Source organism: Corylus avellana, chromosome ca5 (assembly GCF_901000735.1).
Source record: "Corylus avellana chromosome ca5, CavTom2PMs-1.0".
Lineage (NCBI taxonomy): Eukaryota > Viridiplantae > Streptophyta > Magnoliopsida > Fagales > Betulaceae > Corylus > Corylus avellana.
The window spans coordinates 24988625-25013741 of NC_081545.1; the positions used below are offsets into that span (position 1 = coordinate 24988625).

The following is a 25117-nucleotide window of genomic DNA, read 5'->3' on the forward strand; positions in this document are numbered from 1 at the left end:
TTGAAAACACAACTGTGAACCTCTTTAATAGGTCCAGGGACAGGCCAGCCATTTGTGCGGTACTATCCGGTAAACAAAGTGGAAGGTATTAAGCCAACCCACTTTGTTCTCTTTAAAATCAATATTTGTTACATAACGCGAGTAAATGAGTGAGTTTGGAGAAAATTTTTTCGAACCTACTTATTAAACTCTATAATAAGTGCTAAGTATCATTTCTTACGGACTAGGATTATGGACCGGAGAATATCCAGTTCATGGCTGTGATTTCTTTTTAGAAATCTTATAGTCACAAATAGAACACATGTTCCACTAAAAAAAAATAATATTTCATATTAAAAAAAAATAAAAAAAATAATGGATGGCTAGCTACTACATCTTAACTAATTTTAGATGAGGGTGGTTTGAGAGCCACCCCAATGGCCAGCTAGGGGTGGCTGGACCACCTCATGAGTCATGACCCTTGGAGGTGGTCCAGTCATACCCTAAAAACTTAAACTAAAAAAAAAATATATATTTATTTTTTTAGATTTGGCCCTTGGGGGTGGCCAAGGGAGATCAAGCCACCCCCTTTACAAAATCTATCTCACAGCATGAAATATTGGCTGATGTACAAGGACTGATCCACAATCAATCCAAAAGGGGTGGCTATTCAGTTTGTGATTTGGCATGACTAGCCCGAGAGGCTGAAGAGGCCGCCATTCCTCTTCCTCTTCCTCTACCAACAGCAGTTGATGGCGGTAGAGCAAGTTTAGGCGCAGACGACTCATTCTTGCTGGAAGCAAATATGGATCCCAAAACATCCGGCTGTGAGGGTGGTTGCCAAATGGCCAAGGGGGTGGCTACGGCCACCGGCCACATTCAATTTTTTTTTTGAAAAAAAATTTATAATTTTTTAATCTTTTTTAATTTTTTAAAAAAAAATTAATTATATGACACGTGACAACATTTGATTGGTGCTGATGAGGCGTTTCGTTAAGTTTTGGATAGAATTTTAACATAGGTACCATCTCCACCTTTATAAAAATCACATATACCTCCTATGATAAAAATGAATTCTTAAGGAAGAAAAAATAAAGAGTTTAAACCATTAAAAGTAAAAGAGTATTTAACCCTTATTTAAATAAACCCTAACTTTTGGGGTGCGGCCACTCCTCTTGACTACCCTAATTTTTTTTAATTTTGAAATAATAAATTTGCTCTTCTCTCGACAAATATTAAGCACTTGTTTTGTCAAATACTCCTACAATAAGGAGAGAATGCGAATTTGTAAAAGGTGTGTCGAGTTGTGTTTTGGGTTATATTTATTTTAAGGAAAAAAAAAAAGGCTTTTTCTAGAAAAAGCAGCTCGGACTTTCTCTTTCTTTGCCCTTGTTTTCTGTTAGTATTCCTGTGTTGTGTTAGTGTAAGCCTGTTCTGACCAGGGCTTGGCCCGTGAGTGGAGGAGTATATGAATTGATGGGCTCCAACCCCCCTAATAATTTGTGATTGTTCCAAAACCCTTAAAACAGTTTTACGCGGTTATTTTTTGCACTTAACCCCACCCGTTGGTGTCACAATTATATTAGAGGCAGTGTTTGGAGGAAGAGGATCCTCTCCGGTCCATTATGAACTGGAGAATATTCAATTTATGACTAAGATGTCTTTTCAGAAATCTTATGACCACAAATAAGACATATATCCCACTAATAAAAATTAAAAAATATATATTATTTTAAATTAAATAAAATTAAAAAAATAATAATAATAAAGGATGGCTGGCCACCCCCAATGTCTGGCCATGGGGGTGGTTCGGCCACCCCTATCTTGCAAAAAAGGGGTGATTGAACCACCTCCAAGGGCCCAGTTAAAAAAAAAAAAAAGAAAAAAGGGTTATTGTAGGGGTGGTTGACCACCCCAAGGGCCAAAGCCACCCCTTGTCCCAAAGGGGGTGGCTCGCTCTTAGGGGTGGTTCGGCCACCCCTTGCCGGCCATTGCCACCCCCTTCTTTTTTTTTAATTAATTTGTTTTTTAATTTTTTGTAATTTAAAATAATTTTTTTTATTATTTTTATTAATGGAATATGTGTCCCATTTGTGATCTTAGGAGATTCTTGAAAAAAAAATTTAGCCATAAATTAAATATTCTCCCATCTATAATAGATTGGAGTGGATTTGTTCCGTGTTTGGAATACCTCATTTGACAAATTAATCTCGGTGCTTATTAGTTATTACCATCATCAACCATCCTCTAAAAGAATATTTTTTGAGAAAAAAAAAAAAAAAAAAGGGAGAGAGAGAGTGTGAGCGATTCTCCGAGCTGCTTTTTCTAGGAAAAGCGGTGTAGTTTTAGTTTAGCCTTCCAAGTCTTCTTCTTCTTCTTCTACTCGAAAAGAGAGAGAGGGAGAGAGAGAGAGAGAGAGAAATGGAGATGCCAGATGTGGTTGGGGTTCGATGCCAGCGAATTGGGTGCAACGCCACCTTCTCCGAGGACAACAACCCCGAAGGTTCTTGTCAATACCATGATTCGGTAATTGCCCTTTTTTCTTTTCACTTATTCTTTTTAGGACATTATCTTTGTCTCTGTTTATACTAAATTATGTCTATTTCTATTTCTCAATTTTATTAACTTTAGCTTTTTTTCTTTTTTTTTCTTTTTCAATTTGGACATTACTGCGCTGGCGTATTCCTCTTTCAGGGAGTAAGTATTTCTCATTTCATTTTTTTTTTGGGAAAATGTTCTTTGTTTTCTGTTTCTTTACAATTAAGTAGCTTCATTGTTTTCTCTTTTTATTATTATTTTTTCCCTTAAATCCAGCCTATATTTCATGATGGAATGAAAGAGTGGAGTTGTTGCAAGAAAAGAAGTCATGATTTCAGCTTATTTTTGGAGATTCCAGGGTAATTGCGTTGTTTTTTTTTTTTTTTACGAACTCTCTTGCTTGCTTGATGTGGAATTTTTCGCTTTGATTTGAGTTAGTATGCACTCACCAATAGAATATGTGGATTGAGTAAGATCTGCTCAAATTTGAAGCAGGGCTCGTATTTCTCTCGCTCCCAAATGCTTAGCACATTGACTTGTATCGTATCAATCCTTGCAATATAATATATGTGGAGAAATCTCCAGATCATAATATGATCTTGTGATGTTTACTGTGCAGAACATAGTGGATTGGTTAAATCTTTGTGAAGAATCCAAACGCCTTTTGTAAAAAGCACCCTACACTGCTATGGAGTGGGAGAGAGACTCCTGGATACATTCCCCAACCTCTTTAAAGGAGGAGAAGAATTTAAAGAAAATATTGCTACACCCCATAAGCTTCTATCAGGCCCTTAATTATGGTTTTAGTGTTAAAATTAATCCTTCGAGATGCCTATTTCTCGCTCTCAGGACTATGATGCCCCCTGAAAATCTAGCAATATGTTGATTAGTGAAATTGAGTAACCATGATGTATAGTTATAGTGAAGAACTCTGTTTATCTTAGGGAATACATCACAATATTACTGTTGGTGCTGAATACATACTGAATGATTTTTCAGCTGAACACACACCAAACTTTTGTTCTCTAAACTCTCTGGGACTTTATATTTCAGTCAACGATTCATATCCTGCTCCCATCTATCGGGCAATCAGATAGTTGATGGATATCACCATTATAGATTGGTGATTGATGTACATGGTGAACGGGGCACCTCACTGACTTGTATTCCTGTCCCATTGACATGGTTTCAACTTCTATTTTTGTTTTCGTTATACAATATCAGGTGATAGATTAGTGTAGCAATTGCCAAATGGGTATCCACAAGTTTGCTCCTGACCCAGTTGACCCCTTTAAAAAGGGGATATTATCTTATCATTCTTATGATAGGTTGGTTTCTTCTTTACTGATTTAATCTCATGGAATGTGACATATGGACATTGAATTAACTTCCGAATGAAACTATGATGGTGATGCTTCATCTAAAGTTTTACCACCAGAGAATTTGCTTCCTGCTTTTGTTGTTTCCAACCAAAGTTAAGCATGTGAGTTTAGAGTGAAAAAGGATACGAATGCCAGTTCCACTAGAACTTCCACATGGGAGAATGGTCCTCTAATCAAACTCTGATTGATGTCATGGATGAGGGTGGAGAAAGCTTTGATGTAAGCTGTGCTGACATGGCACATACCAGTAGCAGCCTGGTTCGAATATTTGAATGGCTAACTTTCATGATGTTGTCAGTTTTTTTTTTCTTTCTTTTTTTACTTTATGATGTTGTCAGATTGGACGAAAATGTTAAATATTTATTATTGATTAATTTAAATTAGGTGTTTGGTCTGTTGAAGCAGCTCCTAAACATTTGAAGAATAGCTAGTTTTTTCATCCGTTGAATATTTTCCTTAATTGATTTATGTCTGTGGTAAATATTGAGATACTAGTAGCAAAGTCTTATTATTTAGTTGCAATTACTGCTGCACCTACTGTTATCTTGATGTGTCTCAAATTTTAATTATCTATTTATATTTTTGTTCAGTATAAGTTGTTAAAGTTTTCTTTATTAATGAAGATGTAAGACAGGCAAGCACACTACCGAGAAGCCAGTGTTGCGAACTCCTACTCCAAAGAATCCAGTTTCTGCTCCCTCTTCAAATTCTACAACAAATACATCTTCAAAAGAGACTTGCTCTAGGTGCCGGCAGGGTTTCTTTTGCTCTGATCATGGTAATCTCATCTGTATCCTTTTAGTTTGGTAGGTTAATAGTTAGTTGATTTGGTTATCCCATAGAAATGAAATACTTCAAATATTGTTTGGTGGTTTAGCAGGAGCATGAAATACTTTTTATAGGTATACACAAGTATACAACTCACACACTCATACAGGTTCGAGGCTGTGACCTCACCCTCTGCCTGTGATGTTTGCAGGCAGGGAAAGCTATTTGGTCAGAAGACCATTGGCAAGTAGGAGCATGAAACATTAATGGGTCAAGGCAATAAACTTAGAGTCACCATGATTTCAGATGGAAAAGTGGTAATGATACTAAGTTACTAACGATCCCTCAGATTTAGGGCATAGTGCAACTACAACTGCCATGGAAAACAATGAAGACTCGTGCAGAACTAAAGTTCCTCATATAATGGGTCCATTTTTTCAATGAATATCTACTCCATTATAATGCTTAGAAATTGGGCTATAAGATAGTTAAATTTTTGTATTGCGTCAATGGTTTTTGGACCAAATGGCATATTTCCCCCCATAAATAAGTGATGGAATGGTGATGTCAGAAGTTCAATCCCATCCAAGTATAGTTGCATTTAGTATCACATTTCAAAAAAAAATCCGCTGACACTTTATTCCTTAGCTTCCCCACTTCTCCAGAAACAATTTATTTTCTTTGTAAGCTGAAGCAAGTCTTGTCTTTTCTAGGTTCACAAGCTAAAGAGATTAATCCGAAGCCTTTAAATGTGGACACAACTGCACCTACCGATATTAATACAAATTTTGAGAGCTCTCCTGCTCCAGCAAAGAAGGTAGTTGGTATAAATGAGCCCCAGACATGCAGAAATAAGGGATGTGGTAAGACTTTCAAGGAAAAGGATAATCACGAGACTGCATGCAGTTTCCATCCTGGACCTGCTGTTTTCCATGACCGTATGAGAGGGGTGAGATACTTTTCTTTTCTTTTTTTGAGTCTCCTTATCATTATATTTCTCTTCATTGATAACTAAATCTTAAAACATGCTCTAATGGTATATATGATGTTGCAGTGGAAGTGCTGTGACATTCATGTGAAGGAATTTGATGAGTTCATGAGCATTCCGCCTTGCACCCAGGGATGGCATAATGCTGATCCATCATCCTAAACAAGCAGAGAGCTGCAAGGATGAGGTGGTTTCCATTGTGACTTCTTTCCTCCCTTAAAAGTTGTTTTTCAGGTTGATACTCTTCTCTATGTTGTCTTTATCTTGGAATGGACTTCTTTTGTCACCAAGCATTTTCGTTGTTATTGACCAAATAATTGGTAAGAAATTGTTATATCTCTGAGATTTGAATGGGTATTTTGCAATTCTGTTTAAATGAACTTCTTTGTTGGTTCAAATTGGGAAGTCTCTATTACAGAAGAAAGTTACAGTCTTCCTTATTTTTCATGTAGGGGAGTCACTTGGTGGGCAAATGCTGTTTCCTCACCTCATAATTTTTTGGATGCCCTTATTAAGGAAGCACTTGAACCTATGGGAATAGAATGTGGCATCGCATTAGAAGGTCTGACTAAGATTTCCGTTAGAAAAATCAAGGAAAATTGTAATGGAAGGATGTGATTGAAAAATAAATAAATCCTAAGACTCTTATTATTCGAAATCAAGGAAACTTTTTGAAATTGTATTGTGCAGGAAAGAAAAGAAAAGGATGAAGCTTTTTGAAAATGGTCTAAAACCCAGGGTCTTGTGCATTTTTTTCTCAAAAGAAAAAGGGGCATAGTAATAAATTATAAAATTATGAGAAATTTCACATGCACCCTCTAATTTTTATGCTATTTGCAATCTCCTCCTTAAACCTTAAAGATTTGTAATGTGGGGGGTTTTAATCTATCAACTCTTTTTAGTTACTCTACTATTAAATTTTTTTCGTTAATTTAGACAACATATAAAGTATCCATTATATTATATCCCTATAAAATTTATAAAAATATAATTATGTCTTTATATTAAAAAATAAAATAAAGTCCAAAAAACAAACAAAACAAGACTGTAAATTTTTTAACATAAAATTGTTAAATTGTAATGGAGGAGTAATTGAAAAGGACCAATAGTTTTGAATAACATATTGTAAATTTATAAAATTTGGTAAAAATTCCAGAAGTTTCTCCTAAGATTATCTTTTTGAAACTTATCAAACACACAAGAAGTAAACAGCCCGGTTCTTTCTATTTCATTATATTCCTTCTTAACGTATTCTTTTTGTTTCTTTTGTAAAGAAATGGTGCCCTTTTAGACCGGATCCAAAATTTGTTTTGTATTTGCATTGTATTTTACCTTTTGCACGTTGTTGTTGGGGTACCCTTCTCTTTTGTGTTTGTTTCATTCTGTAACCCCTTTTCCCTTGCTTGCTTAGAAAAGAAAAAATGGTGTGACACTTAACGCTTGACGTGGAGAGTATTCGGTACTTTTTCCTTTTTGATTTACTTTAGGTAACGTAAAATATATTTTGGAAAGCATTTTTATTTTTATTTTTAGGTGTTTGGTACAACGAAAAATAGTGGTTAAACAAAAAATATTTTCGATTAACTAAGAAAACCTTCTTCAATACCTATAAAGGTGTGTTTCTTTTTTTTAAAACCGTAAATTACTTCTTGAATTTGAACTTCTCATTCTCGCAATTCATTCTCTACCACTATCAAAGGTCACCAGAACAGCCACCAAAGTTTGCTGTAAGTCGCCATTGGCCGCCATCACTAGAGGTTGCTAGAGTCGCCGACTGTTCCTTACCGCCGTTTACTTTGCAGTTGCTAATTTTTCATACAATCCAAAAGTATTTTCAACTAAAATAATTTTTTTAGCTAAAATTATATTCCAATAAAAAAACAATTTACGTCGAAAACAAACTTACTACAATTGCAAAACGTAATTTGTGGTTGTTCTAAGTTGACTTCTTTTTTCCATTATAATTTGTCGTATGTATAGATGAGAGAAGACATATTTGGAATTGCGTTAGGAAAGGTAAAAAGTACTTTTAATATCTATAAAGTTATGTCAAACAAAAAGCCAGGATGTTTGACAAAAATTTCTATATTTCTTTGAATTTTTTAGTCTAAAAAATATTAAAACACACATTTAGAAAAAACTTAAAATTAAAATATATTATTTTTTTCTTTTACTTTAAAAACTTTATTTCCCAACGCAATCCCAAATATATTTTTATGCCGACAATTTTAGAGACTTTGAGATGAATAAATAGTCTCTTTCCAAATTAGGTTAGTAAAGGCCATGCTTTCATTAGGTTCAGTGTTTTCCAAAATATTGATTAGAGCCCATCCTATATAATCGAAAGATGGGCTTTTTCTATGCAGCCCAACTATACTTCCCTCAAAGCACCCTTGTTTTGGTCTTTGTGCCAAATCTATTATTTTTTCGAACATGCGCCAAATCTATTATGTCATTATGTGACTGCTAGTGCTATTATGTTTTTCACCTTTTCTTAAAAATAAATAATAATAATAAAAAATTAGAACAAAACCTTTCCCCGTTAAAACAAGAAGTCACTTTATACTCTTGAATTACTATGCGATTTGAGAAAGCTCTTTTAAACTTCAAAACCTCTTAATTTAGACTCTAAAATTTTAATTGCAATCAATTTGAACCCTTATATTTAGCCATTAACTGTCCTGATTTACCCCTAAAATGACCAAAATATATTCTTCTTCTTTTTTTGTTTTTAACTTTCTTTAATTTAGAATTAAGAATAAATTTGAAATTGTATAAAACAGTGAAGGGTATAAACATCATTGTTTCACTTTTAACGTTTTAAATTTAATGAAAAAAAGTTCAAATTGAATGCAATTGAAAGTTTAAGAATTTAAATTAAAAAGTTTTAAGGTTTGAAAATTTTTTAAATCGCGTGATAATACTGAAATTAAAATTAAAGTTATCCTTTAAAACAATAGTTAAAAAAAAAAAAAAAAATAGCCTGGCAGCCTGGGGATGTGTGCCCAAATGTTCCATTATACGGCCTGACCTGGATTAAAAATCTGGGCTTTATATACTAAGGCCATGCATATAATATAATAAGACCAGTAAAAACGTGGGCATTAGAGCACAAGCAGCGTTTCACATGTCATATTGTACTACCTAAACTTTACTATATAAATTGCAGAATGTTCTTTAAATCTCACCCATTCTCTTATTTATTTTAATTAATATTATAATAAATGAGGGAAACAAACTTTTAAGTAATAAAAAGAAAAATATTCAAAAAAGTATTATTAAATTAAAAAACAACTGTCAAAATAATAATAATAATAATAATAATAGAGCATATATAGCATAGCCGTCACGAGTCCTATGATGGGTATAATCAATCCCCTTCTTTATTTTCTCAACTACATCCGCGGGCCCCACAAATCCTTTCACATCAACTGCTGCTTTGCAGTGTAGCCTGGACGTCTCACAAATCAACTCCTCCGCCGTTTGACTACTTTGACCACCATTGACCATTCTTTCGTCCCCTCCCTCCCATTACTCACCTACACGCTCTCTGCTACTGCTTCTATGAAAAATTACTACTATGGAAAAATAAAATGCAAAATTCAAAATTATATATATATATATATATATATATATATATGTGTATTATAAACATAATTTATGCAAAATGGCTCCTCATTTATAATAAAGAAGCCAAATTTTTATGTCATTTCTCGCTTTAAAATGTTTTCTCCTAATTGCCATAAAACCAATGGGTCCTAAAGGCTATGTTTGGCAATAGAATTGACTTAAGAAGTAGGCTGGTATTGTAGCAGATTTGATTAATGTAAGAGAAAAAAATAAAAAAATTTTGTATAATAAACTAAAAAAAAAAATTTTATTTTATAGTAATTTTTTTATTTGAATAGTAATAAAAAAATTATTAATTTTATGTAAAAAGTAAAAATATTAAAATTGATTTTGAAAGAAAAAGTAAAAAAAAAAAAATTAGGTTTTGGGTCATGGGTCGTCTTCCCAGGCCGGCCTCTTGTCAAACATAACCAAAGTTACAAGGGCTTGTTAGACAATACTTTTTAAGTATTTAAAACAACTCAATGTATATAAGCAAATTGCTTTCATTTTTATATCACATTGAAAGGGTTTTTACAAACTACTTTCTCCTACGTATTATTACACCATAATTAGAAAGCCAAAAATACATAAATTATTTTACCAAAGAACCCAAAATATCTGCTTATTACATTACATGCCCTTATTCTTGACTTTTGATACATACATTTTCAAGTTCTTTACATCAATTACATGCAAAAGAGGGTGAGTTGGTCCCCTCCCAAGGCAGCAGTACAAAGTTCATAAAGTTTGTAATTGAATAATGGAGCTACAATCTCTTTCAAATCATTATAGAAACCCAGATTATTAAAAAATAAATAAATAAAAAAAAGAAAAGAAAAAGCAATAAATAAAAAGTACATTATCTAATTCAAACGATTTAATAATTTGCCACTTTTCGTATGAACACAGCCACACAGGACACTGCTATTATCATCTCTCAGTATCAAACCGAAGCTTTTAGCAAAGCCTCAAATATAATATTAAATGCCTTGTCGCGGACCCCATCAAAGAGGTTCAGAGCGTGGGACCCAGATTTATAGCCACGCCGGCGGTACGGGTTGCTGACGGCGGTAACCGGCGTATAAATCGCCGGCTGTGTCCTTTTGTAGGCCTCCTTTACCCTACCTAGTCCTGCCCATAAGTCAGCTGTCACTTTCTTCGATGCTATGCCTATTAAAGGGTAGGGGCTAGATGCTCTCGGATTCTGCCACGTGTACACTGCTTTAAATGTTAGTGTGCCTCGGCTGTCCAAGTCACTGAAAAATGAAATGGGGTCCTGTGATTGCTGTCCATCACATGAAAAACATACATGCATCTAAAACATTTAAATCCACCAATTAAATGTGCTTTTAAACCTTTTTTTTTTTTAATAAATAAAATAATACTTAATTTGTTTTTTCTTTTCTTTTTACCAAGGAGAAACTACGATTGTCAATCAACCATTACGGCTTCGTTTGATAAAAGATTTTATTTGGGTTTTGGTTCGATACTCTAGCAGGAAGAGATTGATGTGAAAAAAATAAGAATATTTTTTTTTAAAGTGAAAAGTAAGAAGGTTTGGTATGAAAAAAAAAAAAAAATTGTTTTGTAATGATTTTTTTATTTGAATAATAATAAAAAATAATTGATATAATGTAAAAAAGTAATATAATATTAAAAAAATAAAAAAGTGTGATGAATAGTGTAAAGCCAAAAACAGGCAAAATCGTTTATCAAACGATGCCTACCAAATTGTTGTTGATAACAACCGACTTCTGACTGTTGGTAGGCAGATTTTTGTTTTTGTTTTTTTTTTTTAAATAATAGAATGATTTATATAGTTTGAAAACCAAGTTACGTACAACGCTCTACATAAATAATATTTAAAATATAATGAAAAACTTTTTCAATAAGACTTTGTTCCACAATTAAAGAAAGCGCTTCTTTCGCAAGAGAATGGCCTGCACCATTGAAATGACGTCTAACATGGTTAACCTTCCATATTTGTAGACAACTTAGCACCTCTTGAACTTTCTCAATAAGATGTTCATATCTACTCCAATTCCTTCCCTCTTTCTTGAATGCCTGTGCCACTTGAAGGGGGTCTCTCTCTAGAACCACCCTATAGAAACTGAGCTCGCAACATAGAAGGGTTGCTCTCAGTGCCGCCATAACCTCTGCAACGTCTGGCTCGGTGATATGGTCTCTTGGGGATGACAGAGTAGCCAAAACCTATTTCATGCCATCTCTAACAATCACATCAATACCCATATTCCCTCTACGTTCATCCACAACAGCATCTCAATTTACTTTCACAAAATCATTGTTGGGAGCTTCCCATCTGAAGTCTCTTATATTCCCCTTAAGGACAACTCCCTCTTTATGAGAATTCACAGCTTGGTAAGCCTTCAGCAACTTCACAACAGCCTTAATCACTGTGACTGACAGGCTAATCTTATTCCCATGAACAAAGGCGTTCCGTCATAGCCATAGTTGTCGTGCAACCATTATTCTAACATCGAGCGGTAGAAATTTGGTTTCGCTAGTTAACCAACAATAACCAACTTAACCAAATTTTTAACTGAAATTTGAATTTCATTTGGTATGTTTTTTATATTGTTTTATCTGCTATTTTATCAAAAATACTTTAAATTTAAACATAATTATTTTGAAAATTTTACTTCATTTGTTATAAGTTAATGCTGAATTTGAATATGAGAACTTTACAAACTTTTGAAATATGATAATTTTAACTCTTGGAAAGCCAAAAAAGTTCACAAAATTACAAATTTTTACACCCACGTATTGAGCCACAATTAGAATTTATTCTGCTACATTCGACAAAGACTCACCTCCTTTATTCTAATTTTCTGTTTTCTTCTTGTTTGTTTCGGTTTCTTTCTGATGCACTTACCCAAAAAAAAAAAAAAAAAAAAAGAAAGGAGGAAAGGCATCCTCCCTTGAACCGTTTTAAGAACCCGTTACCCAACAGACAACACAACATAAAATAAAAGAGACCCAATGCAACCGGTAGATCGACATTGGGAAACCAACGGAACATGATCCAACGGCTAGGGTGGTTGCAGTTTGGATCTAGAACCACAAAACGGAAGTAGTCATATATATATATATATAATCCCGACAAGATAGTGGGACCCAGATGTTTTGTTTTTATGAAAAATATAAAATAATTTATTTTTTGTAAAGAAAAAAGAAAAAAAGTAGGATGTAGTTAATAGTTATAAAAAAGAGAAGCAGCTTGGGAAGCTTTATACGAAGCAAAACCTGACGCTGTCGTTGCACTCCGATCGAACCAAATCATCCTTTTGTTTTCACTGGTTTCTATTTAAAACGACGTGGCTTTATAGTTTGGTAGTTATAATAATGGAGTAGGGGCAGTAGACACTAGACCGGGACACGTTAGGTTCAATTATATATATATAAGTGGTCCAGTCCTTTGTGTGCATAATTAATTAATTATTATAAATAATTTTTTTGTATTTACAGTTTCCTAATTATTGAATGGAGGTCCCAGAGCCGACCTTTCTGCATGTGCCTTTCTTTTTCCTATTTCTTTGGATGATATTTTTAGGCTTTCTTTCACACTCTTCACCCGACCACCTATGTGACTATGTCTAGGCCTTCAACTTCAAACAACTCAATTTTCAGAGTCTTTTTCTTTAAATTTTATTCTTCAATTATGGAATTTTAATATATCAATAGTTTTGAAAGTTACGTCATATTTGAAAAGACTTTAAAAAGATTAATCATCTTTATATTATTACTCAATTCTTATTAAAGTTGGAATTACGGGTACTGATTTTTCATTACACTATTAAAATCTTATACCCTAGCCCACACTTAACCTTTATTTTATGACAAACCCTACACTTTTTTCCTTTTCCCTGAAAAATATCATAATTTTTGTACCAATCTTATTTGAACGAGATAACACTGTAGACATGTTTTTCGACATGAAAACACCAACAAGTTTAATTAATTCTCTTTTATTAATGAAAAGTATTGCATATTCATCTCTTGTTTATTTTATTTTTTTTCATCTTTTTTTTTATAAATACATCATTGAATATGTGAGATTTACATGTAGGATTACATATTTAATAATGAATTTGTTGATCTCCTATACATAAATCAATAAAAGATGAAAAAACCAACTATTTATCTTTATTAATTCCTTCCTCCACATGTCCCAAAGAGGTAGCTTAATCGGCTGGGACCACACTTAATGAAGTAGAGGTTACTAGTTCGAATCTCCCTCCCCTCCCCTCTTGTGCGGACATGTCAAAAAAAAAAAAAATTTCCTTCCTCCACACCATTCAATACATTATCTTTCAAAATACAGCTTCTAACTCATCAAAACTCTCGCCCTTTTATTAAATCATAATTTTCATATTCCTCGTTTTTTCCTACTTATTAAAGTATTGATTAAATGATTAAATTTGTCTCTTTCTACCACTTTAAGTTTTTTAGATAAGTGATGATTTAATACGGTATCAAAGCCAAATATCATAAATTCAAACTTTTACTCCATTAATTCATAAAATTTCAATTAAATATTTTATGTATTGAACTTCACCTATTAAAAAACAAAATGCTACTCACAAAGCCACGAGAACAACTCTATTTACTCCACAAACACGTAAACAATTCAAATAAATTAATCCCAAGAGTGATGGTTCAATGACCCTAAAAAATTCCCAAGTGATTAGGGTGTGTGTTTGAATCTCTGTAATACAGAATCCCCACATATGTATAATTACTATTAACCGCCCTAGATTCCTATTGATGCCCTGGTATGGCTTGATCAACTATGGCTCAGTTGGATGTAAATGAGTGCCTGCGGTTTCCATCGTCTAAGCTCCTCTCGTGCAAATGCCATAGTGGGGCTAGGTCAGACTATGACTCAGTCGGACGTAAATGAACACCTGTAGTTCCTACCATCTAGGCCCTTCCCGTGCGGATGACCTAGTAAAGTTTGATCAGGCTATGGCTCAGTTAGACATAAATGAACGCCTGTGATTCTCACCGCCTAGACCCCTCCTATGCAGCTCCCAGCAAGTATATATTACTATGGACTATGGTCATGTTTAATTAGAATATTCATAATTGGTCTTCTCAGTCTAAAAAAAAAAAATTAATAATAATAATAAAAAATAAATAAATCAACCCCAATTCATGGACTACAAACGTCATCTAAATATCAAAACCAACAACAATCAAATAACTCATCAACACCAACTAAAACTAAACCATAAACACAAGATTACGAAATCAAGCGGTTATAAATTTTACCATCAAATCCTGTTCTCCAACTCTCTTCAAAGGCCTCTCTCTCGGAAGGAATAACATTCCTTCCGCTTTCTCACGTTTTGAACTTCATATCTAAAGACTCTACCAAAACCAACTCTTCCAAAATCCCATTTAAGCGAATTTAACAATTTCTTTTAGTCACTCACAAAAAAAAAAAAAAAAAAAAATTTAGTCACAAAATTTGTATTGAGTCTTCAAATTAGGAATATTAAACCCAATTTCTAGAAGTAGGAATTAGTTTGACTGAAGGGGACTTATGATGAATTGAGATTCCATCTAATCGGAAAAAAATTGAAGATTCTCTAATTGTTAATTGTGGCCATTCATTTTAAATTCAATGATCTATAAAATGTTAGCTGCTTTTGTATAATCAAGGCATTAAATGCTGGCTTTTGTTTTATCGATGTTTGAATAATTTTATACACCATTAGATTTAAAATAAATGGCCACAACTAATAATTAGAGAATCTCTAATTTTTTCCTAATTAGAGAGGATCTGGATCCAACTTAGGATGTAATCAATACATTTATACACTCTCTTAAATACTAAGAATTTCTTGGCATTAATATCATTAATTCATGTATTAAATTGGCAAAACAAACGTCAAATTCGAAAAAAAAAAGAAAGAGAAAAGAAAGAGATAAAGGTAGAATATTTTTCACTCAATATTAATGCTAGAAAATAGGTTTAAATCACCAATGTCAACAAGGCCAACGAGACAAGTTTTCCTCTTTCAGGTTTACTTGGAAACGAAGTTGTGTTGTCTTTCTTTATGGTCTGTAGCAAAACAAGAAACACACACAAAAAAAAAAAAAGAAAAAAAAAAAGGGGAATTCTTATGTAGTTGGTCATTTTAGGAACATGAAACATTTGGGCTATGTTTGGCAAAGAGTGGACTTGAGGAAGTGGGCTAAAATTGTAGCATATTTGATTGATGTGAGAGAAAAAGTAAGAATATTTTGTATAAAAAAATAAAAAAAATTATTTTGTAATGATTTTTTTATTTGAATATTTATAAAAAGTGATTTAATAAAATAAAAATATTGAAATTAATTTTGAGAATAATTTTTTTAGATTTTAGGTCCAGTTGGGCACTCATTTGCCAAACACAGCCTTAGTATTTCTTTTTCACTTTTTTCCCTAATCAGGATAACAGACCAAAAAAAAAATCCTTGGAAGGATCAAAAATTGTAGAGTGGAAATAACAATTCCAGTTTTCCAATACAAACAAAAATCAATTCCTCCACCCTCACAGTATTGTACAGTAGCACGCCCCCAGTGTTCTCTCTCTACCTCCTTGTACGATACTAATACACGCGCCACTCCACGTAGCGCGTGCAAAACTCCAACACACTCGACCCTTAAAACAAAGCACCCCATGCGCCCCTGGCCCTTAGCACCCTCCACTTGTTACGATGCGTGTACTGCGCGTGGGTTAGGACTGGGACCATAGCTGTCCAAAACTACAGCTACTTTGGGAAACGGCGAGTACGAATGACGGCCGCTGTGTATGTCTCTCTCTTTCTCGGTCAGTCATTAACGTCGCTTCACCGCCGTTTACGTTTCTCTCTCTCTCTCTAGCCCATGTCCTATACCTTTCTCTCTCAGTACTACACAGTCCCCCTCTCTCTCTCTCTCTCCCCCTCATAAACACACACTCTCAGCGTTCCTTGCAGTTCACGCCAAAACGTCTGCTCTCTCTCTCTCTCTCACACTTCGTTTGTGTGTCAAAAGAAAACCCCCAGAGCTCTGCTTCTATTAATCACCCTCACTGACTTTGTGAGGCTCATTGTGAGGGGTTGTGGTTTTTGCACGCAATGGAGGAACTGGGGTTTTTACAGTGGACGAGGAGCAAGAAGGAGCTTTCTGTGTGTTTGATAATGGCCGTTCTGCTTCTTCTCTCCCCCATTGCTTCACCACTCAACGACCAAGGTGCGCTTTCTTTGTGCTCCAGATATGGTTTCTATTGGGTTCTTTTTGTTGTAGCCTGAAGGAGCTATGGCAAGCTTTGACCTCTACGTGAAAGTTATTATTTGTTGCCCGAAACCATTAATGGCCAAGAAGACATTGTTATGCGATTTTCCGTTTGGTTGTTTCAAAAAGAGGAGAATACTCGGAAAGAAGAAAACGAGAAAGAAATGTTCAGTTTCGACACCCTAGGATTTGAAGAATTTTAAAACTCATTTTGACCAAAGTCAACCGGTCATTTTCTTTATCTTCTTTTTCCGCATTTTCTCAGCAGCCAAACAGGGCCTATAAAGAGAAATGTGAAAGGAAGAAAGAGAATCACTTTTTTAAACGTGGGAACTTTCCTTCTCCTTTTTTATATGTTCCTAAAAGATTGTCAATGGATAACAATTTTTTTTTTGGGCAGCTCACGGATTTAGAAATAAAGTATTAATTTATTTAGTGTATTTAGAAATCTCTGCAAGCCAAACTTTAATACTATATTTGAGTGTAAACTCACTCTTCAATATAAAAATGGTGGGGATGTTTGTAGGGAAAGCGTTAATGTCGATGAAGGCCTCGTTTAGCAACGTCGTGAATGTTTTGCTTGACTGGGACGACGTCCACAACGACGATTTCTGTTCCTGGCGCGGTGTCTTTTGCGACAATGTCAGCCTCTCTGTGCTTACTCTGTAATACTCCTCTCTATAATGCCCGCTCCTATGTTTTCTTGACATTCTAACCTTGATGAGTTTTAGATTTAAAAAAAAAAAATTAAATTGGATTAGTTTAGTTCTAAGGTTTTTGTTACATTGTTCAAGGAATCTGTCGAATTTGAACCTGGGCGGAGAGATTTCACCAGCCATTGGAGATTTGAGAAACTTACAATCCATGTATGTTTTGGTCTCTTATATGATAATTGTGTTTAATTTTTGTGATGCCTCTTCGGTTTATCTAATTCTATATGATTCTTACTGTTCTTTAATGTAACAATCGCAGAGACTTGCAGGGGAATAAGCTTACTGGTCAAATCCCAGATGAAATTGGGAACTGTGCTTCTCTTGTTCAACTGTACAATTTACATTTATCATCGATTAATTCTTTTATGTCCTTTTTTGCTGTATCTGCGTGAATTTGAGTGTTGAGCTTTGTTGCGTACAGGTTTTCTAATGGGCTTCTTACTCTTAATGTAGGGATCTTTCTGATAATATCCTGTATGGGGACATACCCTTTTCAATGTCTAAGCTTAAGCAGCTTGAGCTTTTGTACGTTTTGAACTCTAGCTTGACTATTTGCATGCTGTCTCTCATCGGCATGTTTATTATTGACTAAGAGTTGATCCAATTCCCTGCATACAGGAATTTGAAGAACAATCAGCTGACGGGTCCTATTCCTTCAACACTAACCCAGATTCCAAACCTCAAGACTCTGTGAGCTTTCCTTTTCTCTCTGGATTAATCTGTGTTGTGGGTTTTACCCTTAAATTGTATGTGCACACCATGGATTTCAGAATGTTGTAATTTCCTACTACGCCAGTGTCTGATTGTTTATGTAGTTTTTATTTGTGGGTTTTACATGTTCCAGTGTATGTGCACCATGGATTTCAGAATGTGGTCATTTCCTACTATGCTAGTGTCTGCTAGTTTAAGTATTTATATTTTAGTATCATTGATGTGCATTTGTTTTTGCTAAAAAAATTCTCCTTCTCGTGATTTTATGCTTTAGTGATCTTGCTCGGAACCAGATTACTGGGGAGATACCAAGACTTCTGTACTGGAATGAAGTGCTGCAATATCTGTGAGTTCTGGAGTCATCACCACGGTTCAACTAGAATATTCTTCCAACCTTTTGTTATTCTCCAGTCAAAGGGGATAGTGTTTTTCTAATTTAAAGTCTTTAGTTAGTTGAATACTTTACTCCGCTTGTGTTAAGACAATGGTTTAAAATAAGGATAATCCTCCAAATCTTTGTTCATTTGGTTGAAATTTCTTTACAGAGGGTTACGTGGCAATTCATTGACTGGGACACTTTCACCTGATATGTGTCAGTTAACTGGCCTGTGGTATTTGTGAGTGTTCATTATTTTATCTTGTGTTACATTTATATTGTTTTCCTTTGATTTAACATTTTTATTTTTCATGAAACTGATAGCTTCATGTATTATTTCCAGTGATGTTAGAGGCAATAATCTTACTGGTACAATCCCAGACAGCGTTGGGAACTGCACAAGTTTTGAAATCTTGTATGTTTTTTCTTTGGAAAATTGTCATCTGCTTCTCTTCTCTCTCCATGTATATACATGTTTGAATTATGTATGTGTGTGCATGTATGCTTGTATATCTGTAATTTTCATTATTCTTGATAATCATTTCAGGGATATATCCTACAATCAGATCACCGGGGAGATTCCCTACAATATTGGATTCCTACAAGTGGCAACCCTGTTAGTTTTCTTCCTGACCTAAAATTTTATCAATTTGAATCCCTTTGAGAATTGTTTAATTTGTAGGACGAGTGAAACTGTTCACAAACATTTTATTGTATTCATTTTGGATTGGCATGGGACGACATTACAGCTACAATGCCTTTTTTGTTTTAGGTCCCTGCAAGGAAATAAACTAACAGGGAGGATCCCAGAGGTGATTGGTTTAATGCAAGCCCTTGCTGTCCTGTAAGTATGGGTTTTATTCTTATGATATGAAGATTTTTTTTTATATCTTGGTATTTTAGTTGCAGTGTGTATGTTGTGGCTGTTACAAGTTACAAATTTGTTGTGTCAACTTTCTCAGGGATTTGAGTGAGAATGAACTTATTGGGCCAATACCACCAATTCTTGGCAACTTGTCATACACGGGCAAACTGTGAGTTCCTGCTGCCTGAGAAGGAAATAAATTTTCTATATGTTGAATTTTTGTCTTGACAGTTATTTTGCTGCGCCAGGTACCTCCATGGCAACAAGCTTAGTGGGCCAATTCCTCCAGAGATCGGCAATATGTCAAAACTTAGCTACTTGTGAGATATCTCCTACAAATACAAAAGTCTTTCAGATGTGTGATTTGTTTATATTTGCTGTGCTGAGCTAGACGTTTTTGCAGGCAATTAAATGACAACAAATTGGTTGGGCAGATTCCTGCTGAACTTGGGAAGCTGGAGCAGTTGTTTGAATTGTGCGTCTTGTTGCTATACTTTGTGTTATTTTGTCATTTACAACAATATTGTCGTTAATTGGCTTGTCATACTATGCCTCAGGAATCTTGCCAACAATGAGCTTGAGGGACCCATTCCACAAAACATCAGCTCTTGCACAGCATTGAATCAATTGTATGATATCTTTCTGGTCATGACATATGACATACATTTCTGTCCTTGTGATTTAATGCACCTTAAATTCTTATGCATTTGATATTTATTTTTGCTTTCTCTCACCTCCCCTGAAGCAATGTGCATGGTAATCAATTAAATGGATCAATCCCATTGGGTTTACGCAATCTGGGGAGTTTGACTTATCTGTAAGTGTTGACTCGCTGAATTTAAAATCTGTGATAGTTAAAAGATTCAATTGAACATATTTTCCTTTTGATTGATGGACGGATTTTTTCTGGACCAACAGAAATCTTTCAGCAAATAGTTTCAAAGGCAGGATACCTGTAGAGCTGGGACATATTATTAATCTTGATACACTGTAAGTTTCATGACCAAATTGTTTTAGCCAGTTAGTATCCACCGAAGTTGAGCAGGCTTCATGTATTACCATGTTTTCAGGGATCTCTCTGGTAATAATTTCACTGGACCTGTTCCCGCTTCTGTTGGTGATCTAGAGCATCTTCTCACTCTGTAAGTGTAATTGAAGTTTTTCTCTTAAGTTTTCCTTTCTCTGTTTTCTGGACTCTTTTTGTTGTTGTCTTGCATTGATATTTTCATGCGTTACATATAGGAATTTAAGCAACAATCATTTTGATGGTCCTCTACCAGCTGAATTTGGCAACCTCAGAAGCATACAGATTATGTGAGTTTTTGAGCTGATGTGTGGTTCTATTTGTTTGGAGTAATTTTGAGCCTTAACCTTTTGCCATTTTCATATCGGTAATGATATTGATCTCCAATTGTAGTGATATGTCATTCAATAATCTCTCGGATAGCATCCCTCCAGAGTTGGGTCAGTTGCAAAATATTCTCTCTCTGTGAGTAACTGTCTGCTACCCCCTTGCTAATTTGATGACAGTATTGTTGCTTAGCACATTTCTGGGTTTCTCCTAAATTTTTTGTAAAATTTTTATGGTAGGATTCTTAACAACAACAACTTGCATGGAAAAATTCCTGATCAACTAGCAAATTGTTTCAGTCTTGCCACTCTGTAAGTTTACTTCCCTGTTCCTCTTCTGCAATCTTTTATGTTGTTCTTGAACCCGCTCTGATACTTGATTGCTTTACATTTAAGGAATGTCTCTTACAATAACTTATCGGGAGTTGTACCTCCTTTGAGGAACTTTTCGCGGTTTTCTCCAGACAGGTATGGGAAGAAATTGATTGTATTTATCTAATGGCTCTTGTAATCATTTTTTGTTCATTTGTATCAGCTTCATTGGAAACCCATTATTATGTGGCAACTGGTTGGGATCAATATGTAGACCTTACATGCCAAAAGCCAGAGGTACTACACCAGTTCTTCAGCTGTCATTATGTTTGGGGCGGGCCTAATATTATTCAGTTAATATTATACATGTAATAATGACAGACTTTTGTGGGGTTGGGATTTTATCCTAATCTAACAAAACAACTAAGTCCATTTCTCTTTTCCAGCTCTTTTCTCTACAGCTGCGGTTGTATGTATGACACTGGGCTTCATCACATTATTGTGTATGGTAATAGTTGCTGTCTACAAATCTAACCAACCAAAGCAATTGGGAAAGGGATCTAAAGGGATTGGGCAAGGTATGACACTAGGCTTGTAAAATTGTACTTTTGTTTTTGAACTCCAGATCCTGAGGTATGTTTCTTTTCTTTCTAGGTACCCCCTCAATTGTAATTCTTCACATGGATATGGCAATTCACAGCTTTGATGATATAATGAGAATCACCGAGAATTTGAGTGAGAAGTATATTATTGGGTATGGTGCTTCTAGCACAGTGTACAAGTGTGTCTTGAAGAATTCCCGGCCAATTGCAATTAAGCGACTTTACAACCAATCTCCAAACAACGTGAGAGAATTTGAAACTGAACTTGAAACCATTGGCAGCATCCGACACAGGAACCTAGTCAGCTTGCATGGTTATGCTCTGTCTCCCTATGGAAACCTTCTCTTCTATGACTACATGGAAAATGGTTCTCTGTGGGATCTTCTTCATGGTTAGCTTGCTTGAACTGATTTTGTTGCTTGGTTCTTTTAGTTAGTTTTGTATGAGTACTTATGATAGTTTCCGTATGTATTTCAAAAGTATGCTGTCATCTTCAGTATTTTGGGCACAGGAAGTTTTTCTAAGTTCTGGAGGAAAGCTGCACTATTTTTGTTTGGATTTAGGAACATACTGTTGAGGGACCTCTTCTGTAAACATTTGCACTGGCAAATCTATTTTGGCTGATGATTTTGAGATTGTCAAATTGTTTTTAATTAACATTAAGAGTATACCCGCCAATATCTTTTCTTCGCATAAAATTGTTGGATTTTTTCAGCATAGTGAATGACCATTATGCTAGAATTATATTTGTTTAAATTATATCTTCAATTAATTAGGCATGCATCTCATATCTCTACTGGAAGTTGTTTACTATAGGTTAGCTTTGACTACCGCTGATTGTTTTGAGCTGAATATGTCAGGTCCATCAAAGAAGGTTAAACTTGATTGGGAGACACGACTGAGAATAGCTGTCGGGGCTGGTCAGGGACTTGCTTATCTTCATCATGATTGCAACCCCAGAATCATACACAGGGATGTGAAATCCTCCAATATCCTGCTGGATGAGAATTTTGTGGCTCATCTCTCTGATTTCGGGATTGCTAAATCTATCTCAACTGCAAAATCACATGCATCGACTTATGTTCTTGGAACAATTGGCTACATTGACCCAGAGTATGCTCGAACATCCCGGCTTAATGAAAAATCAGATGTTTATAGCTTTGGTATTGTTCTTCTGGAGCTTCTGACCGGGAAGAAGGCAGTGGAAAATGAGTCAAACTTGCATCAACTGGTATGTTTCTGTATACATTGTCATAGAGTGTGTTGATCTATAGTTGAAGTGCTAGGTCAGGTCAAACTGGGCGTAGTGGTCTGTTTTGGTTGGCCAATAAAATGATTTCTGTTGATATGGGAATGTCTCCTTAAGTTTTGCAAGAGCTTGGACATTTGATCGAACTGAAAAAGAATAATGGAATATCTATTTCTGAATTGTGTCGAAGGCACTGGATCTCTCAAGTCCATGCCAAATCACCAACCTGAGCCGATTTAAGCCTAAAGTTTGATCCAATTAGCTGGTAAAGTTTTACTTTTTTCACCTTGTTTTTCACATGATTGTTTTTTAATTTCTCAGATACTGTCCAAGGCAGATGATAATACAGTAATGGAGGCTGTTGATCCTGAGGTTTCTGTGACATGCATGGATTTAGCCCATGTCAGGAAGACCTTCCAACTTGCTTTACTGTGCACGAAGCGGAACCCTACTGAGAGGCCAACCATGCACGAGGTTGCAAGGGTTTTAGTCTCCCTGCTTCCAGCGACCCCAAGAAAACCTGGTTCTGATCTGCCAAAGACCATCGACTATGCTCAATTTGTGATTGACAAGGGGCAGCAACAATCAAAAATGCAGCAACAGCAACGGCAGCCACAAGTTCATCAAGAGAACAATTCGGCCGATGCTCAGTGGTTTGTTCGGTTCGGAGAAGTTATATCTAAGAACACCTTTTAAAGCAAGTTTCCATTGGAGTCCTTTTGGCATCCATCATATCAAAAACAAAAAGAAAATTGAAACAAAGCACGGAAATGAGGAAAATCCCAAGTTTTGGACAAGTTGAATATCTGGATTGATCGACTTGGTTCCTGGCAAAATTTATTTTGATGCTTAGGTAGTCTGATATATATACATTAGACCCATTTTTGGACGGTGATTCTCCGAACCTTTTGGTACAAGCAAAATCCTGAATCTGTAATATTTTATTTTGTTGTAGAACTTGCTGACAGCTTTGTCTATGCTCTTCTATATTTAATACTAGTTGTATTTACTGGCCCTTTAAATGCTTTGTCTTTGAAAGTTTCCACAAGTTTTAGCTGATGATTCAGTAAAAGATGGTACTTCTCTGAGACACAGACATGCTCAGTCACGAGTATTTTTAAGGCTTTTATGCTAAAAGGTAAAATAAAAGATGGTCGGGTCCAGTCTGTCGCAAACTGCGCGGCTCAGATATTTAAGTAGAGAGACCCTGAAAATATTTCACGTCGTATATTTGTTGGGATTCCTGTGTTAGGGGCCCCGTTTGAACTATTCCTTTAATTTCTAGGCGCTAATATAAAATTTTAAACTAATGAGTAATTGTTAATGGCTTTTTAATTTTGAAAAGATGTAGAGTTTTTCTCTCTTTTTTCAATATAAATAATAAATACTAGCTCGTCCGGCTCGGGTCTTGTATTGCAATTTGCAAACAAAAATACCCGAATTAGTATTTATTAAATAAAAACTGTTGAGAGCTCCAACTATGCGGTCAATGACAAGGAAGGGAAGCACAGCTTATGGAATAGGATATGGTGAAAACACAGGATTTCTTTTTCATCCCACGGAAGTCTCTGCCTTTCTTCCTCATCTTCCATCGCTGCCGACGAGATTTCTTCTTCAAACCCAGTGTTTCCTCTTCTACTTTTTCTCTTTTTCTCTCTTTCCTCTTCCCTCTCCCCCTTATTGACGGTCGGCCACCGGTGTTTGTGGCATGTTCAGTTTTTTTTTTTTTTTTTTGGTTTTTTCTGATGGGTATACTCTCCACAGCTGGGTCTGGCCGTGACCTAGTCGTGAGTCACCCTCTTTAGCCTCTTTTCAGCCAAACCCAGCCTCAAAATTCGTTTCTAATGTCTCAAAATTCGTTTCTAATGTTTCAAAACTCGTTTATGAATTCAAAATTAAAACCTAGAAGTAGAATGTTAACTCTTTAAGATTCTATCACCCTAGAAGGATCCACCGGAGCGGGCTTGTTTCAGCAGACTCACAGATCTCTTGTGCAGATCCACGGAGAGGACTTGTTTCATCAAAAATCCAGTGTATTTAGTTGTAGATTATTTTTGTGTATTTTTTGTGCTTTAGGTGATGTGTCAGGCTTCTATTGGTTGCTGCAAAAGTGGCCTTTTGCAGACCGACCTGATAGAAGGTTTTTCCAAAATTGTTTTAGCAAGCATGCCCTGTCGACTATCGTTATAAGAATGTAGTTGATTTTTTTTTGTAAGTTAATGTAGTTGAATTTTGGTTTGAGCAAAATGCATTTGTGAATACCAAAGAAATTGGAGAAGAAATAATACGGCCAATACTCATATTTGGAGAAGAAAAAAACGAAAGCAAGAGTTGACTGCATCATATAGTGCTTATTCTTTCTCTAAGTAAAAGCTCACCAATTGATA

General features: G+C 35.2%; 2 protein-coding genes across 4 annotated transcripts; both read left to right on the forward strand.

Annotated features, from left to right (window-relative positions):
• Nucleotides 1–2265: 2265 nt before the first annotated feature.
• LOC132183115 (cysteine and histidine-rich domain-containing protein RAR1) lies at nucleotides 2266–6328 on the forward strand. 3 transcript variants are annotated; one of them, XR_009440351.1, is made up of 6 exons: nucleotides 2266–2505; nucleotides 2674–2876; nucleotides 4523–4677; nucleotides 5381–5616; nucleotides 5722–5975; nucleotides 6108–6328. XR_009440351.1 is itself a non-coding variant. In XM_059596513.1 (5 exons), the coding sequence occupies exons 2-5, from the start codon at nucleotides 2812–2814 to the stop codon at nucleotides 5815–5817; spliced, it is 552 nt and encodes a 183-aa protein (XP_059452496.1). In that variant the 5' UTR covers nucleotides 2266–2505; nucleotides 2674–2811; the 3' UTR covers nucleotides 5818–6035. The 3 variants fall into 3 exon arrangements, 1 of the variants encoding a protein (XP_059452496.1); XR_009440352.1 differs by having other exon boundaries at nucleotides 5722–5889; XM_059596513.1 differs by lacking the exon at nucleotides 6108–6328 and having other exon boundaries at nucleotides 5722–6035.
• A 9889-nt stretch (nucleotides 6329–16217) lies between these two features.
• LOC132182704 (LRR receptor-like serine/threonine-protein kinase ERL1) lies at nucleotides 16218–23770 on the forward strand. The gene is made up of 27 exons (XM_059596022.1): nucleotides 16218–16510; nucleotides 17079–17217; nucleotides 17347–17418; nucleotides 17525–17596; nucleotides 17719–17790; nucleotides 17884–17955; nucleotides 18251–18322; nucleotides 18522–18593; nucleotides 18696–18767; nucleotides 18900–18968; nucleotides 19125–19196; nucleotides 19315–19386; nucleotides 19466–19537; nucleotides 19621–19692; nucleotides 19775–19846; nucleotides 19963–20034; nucleotides 20136–20207; nucleotides 20288–20359; nucleotides 20460–20531; nucleotides 20635–20706; nucleotides 20808–20879; nucleotides 20964–21035; nucleotides 21103–21176; nucleotides 21326–21457; nucleotides 21534–21872; nucleotides 22342–22712; nucleotides 23052–23770. The coding sequence occupies exons 1-27, from the start codon at nucleotides 16396–16398 to the stop codon at nucleotides 23424–23426; spliced, it is 2982 nt and encodes a 993-aa protein (XP_059452005.1). The 5' UTR covers nucleotides 16218–16395; the 3' UTR covers nucleotides 23427–23770.
• Nucleotides 23771–25117: the final 1347 nt, after the last annotated feature.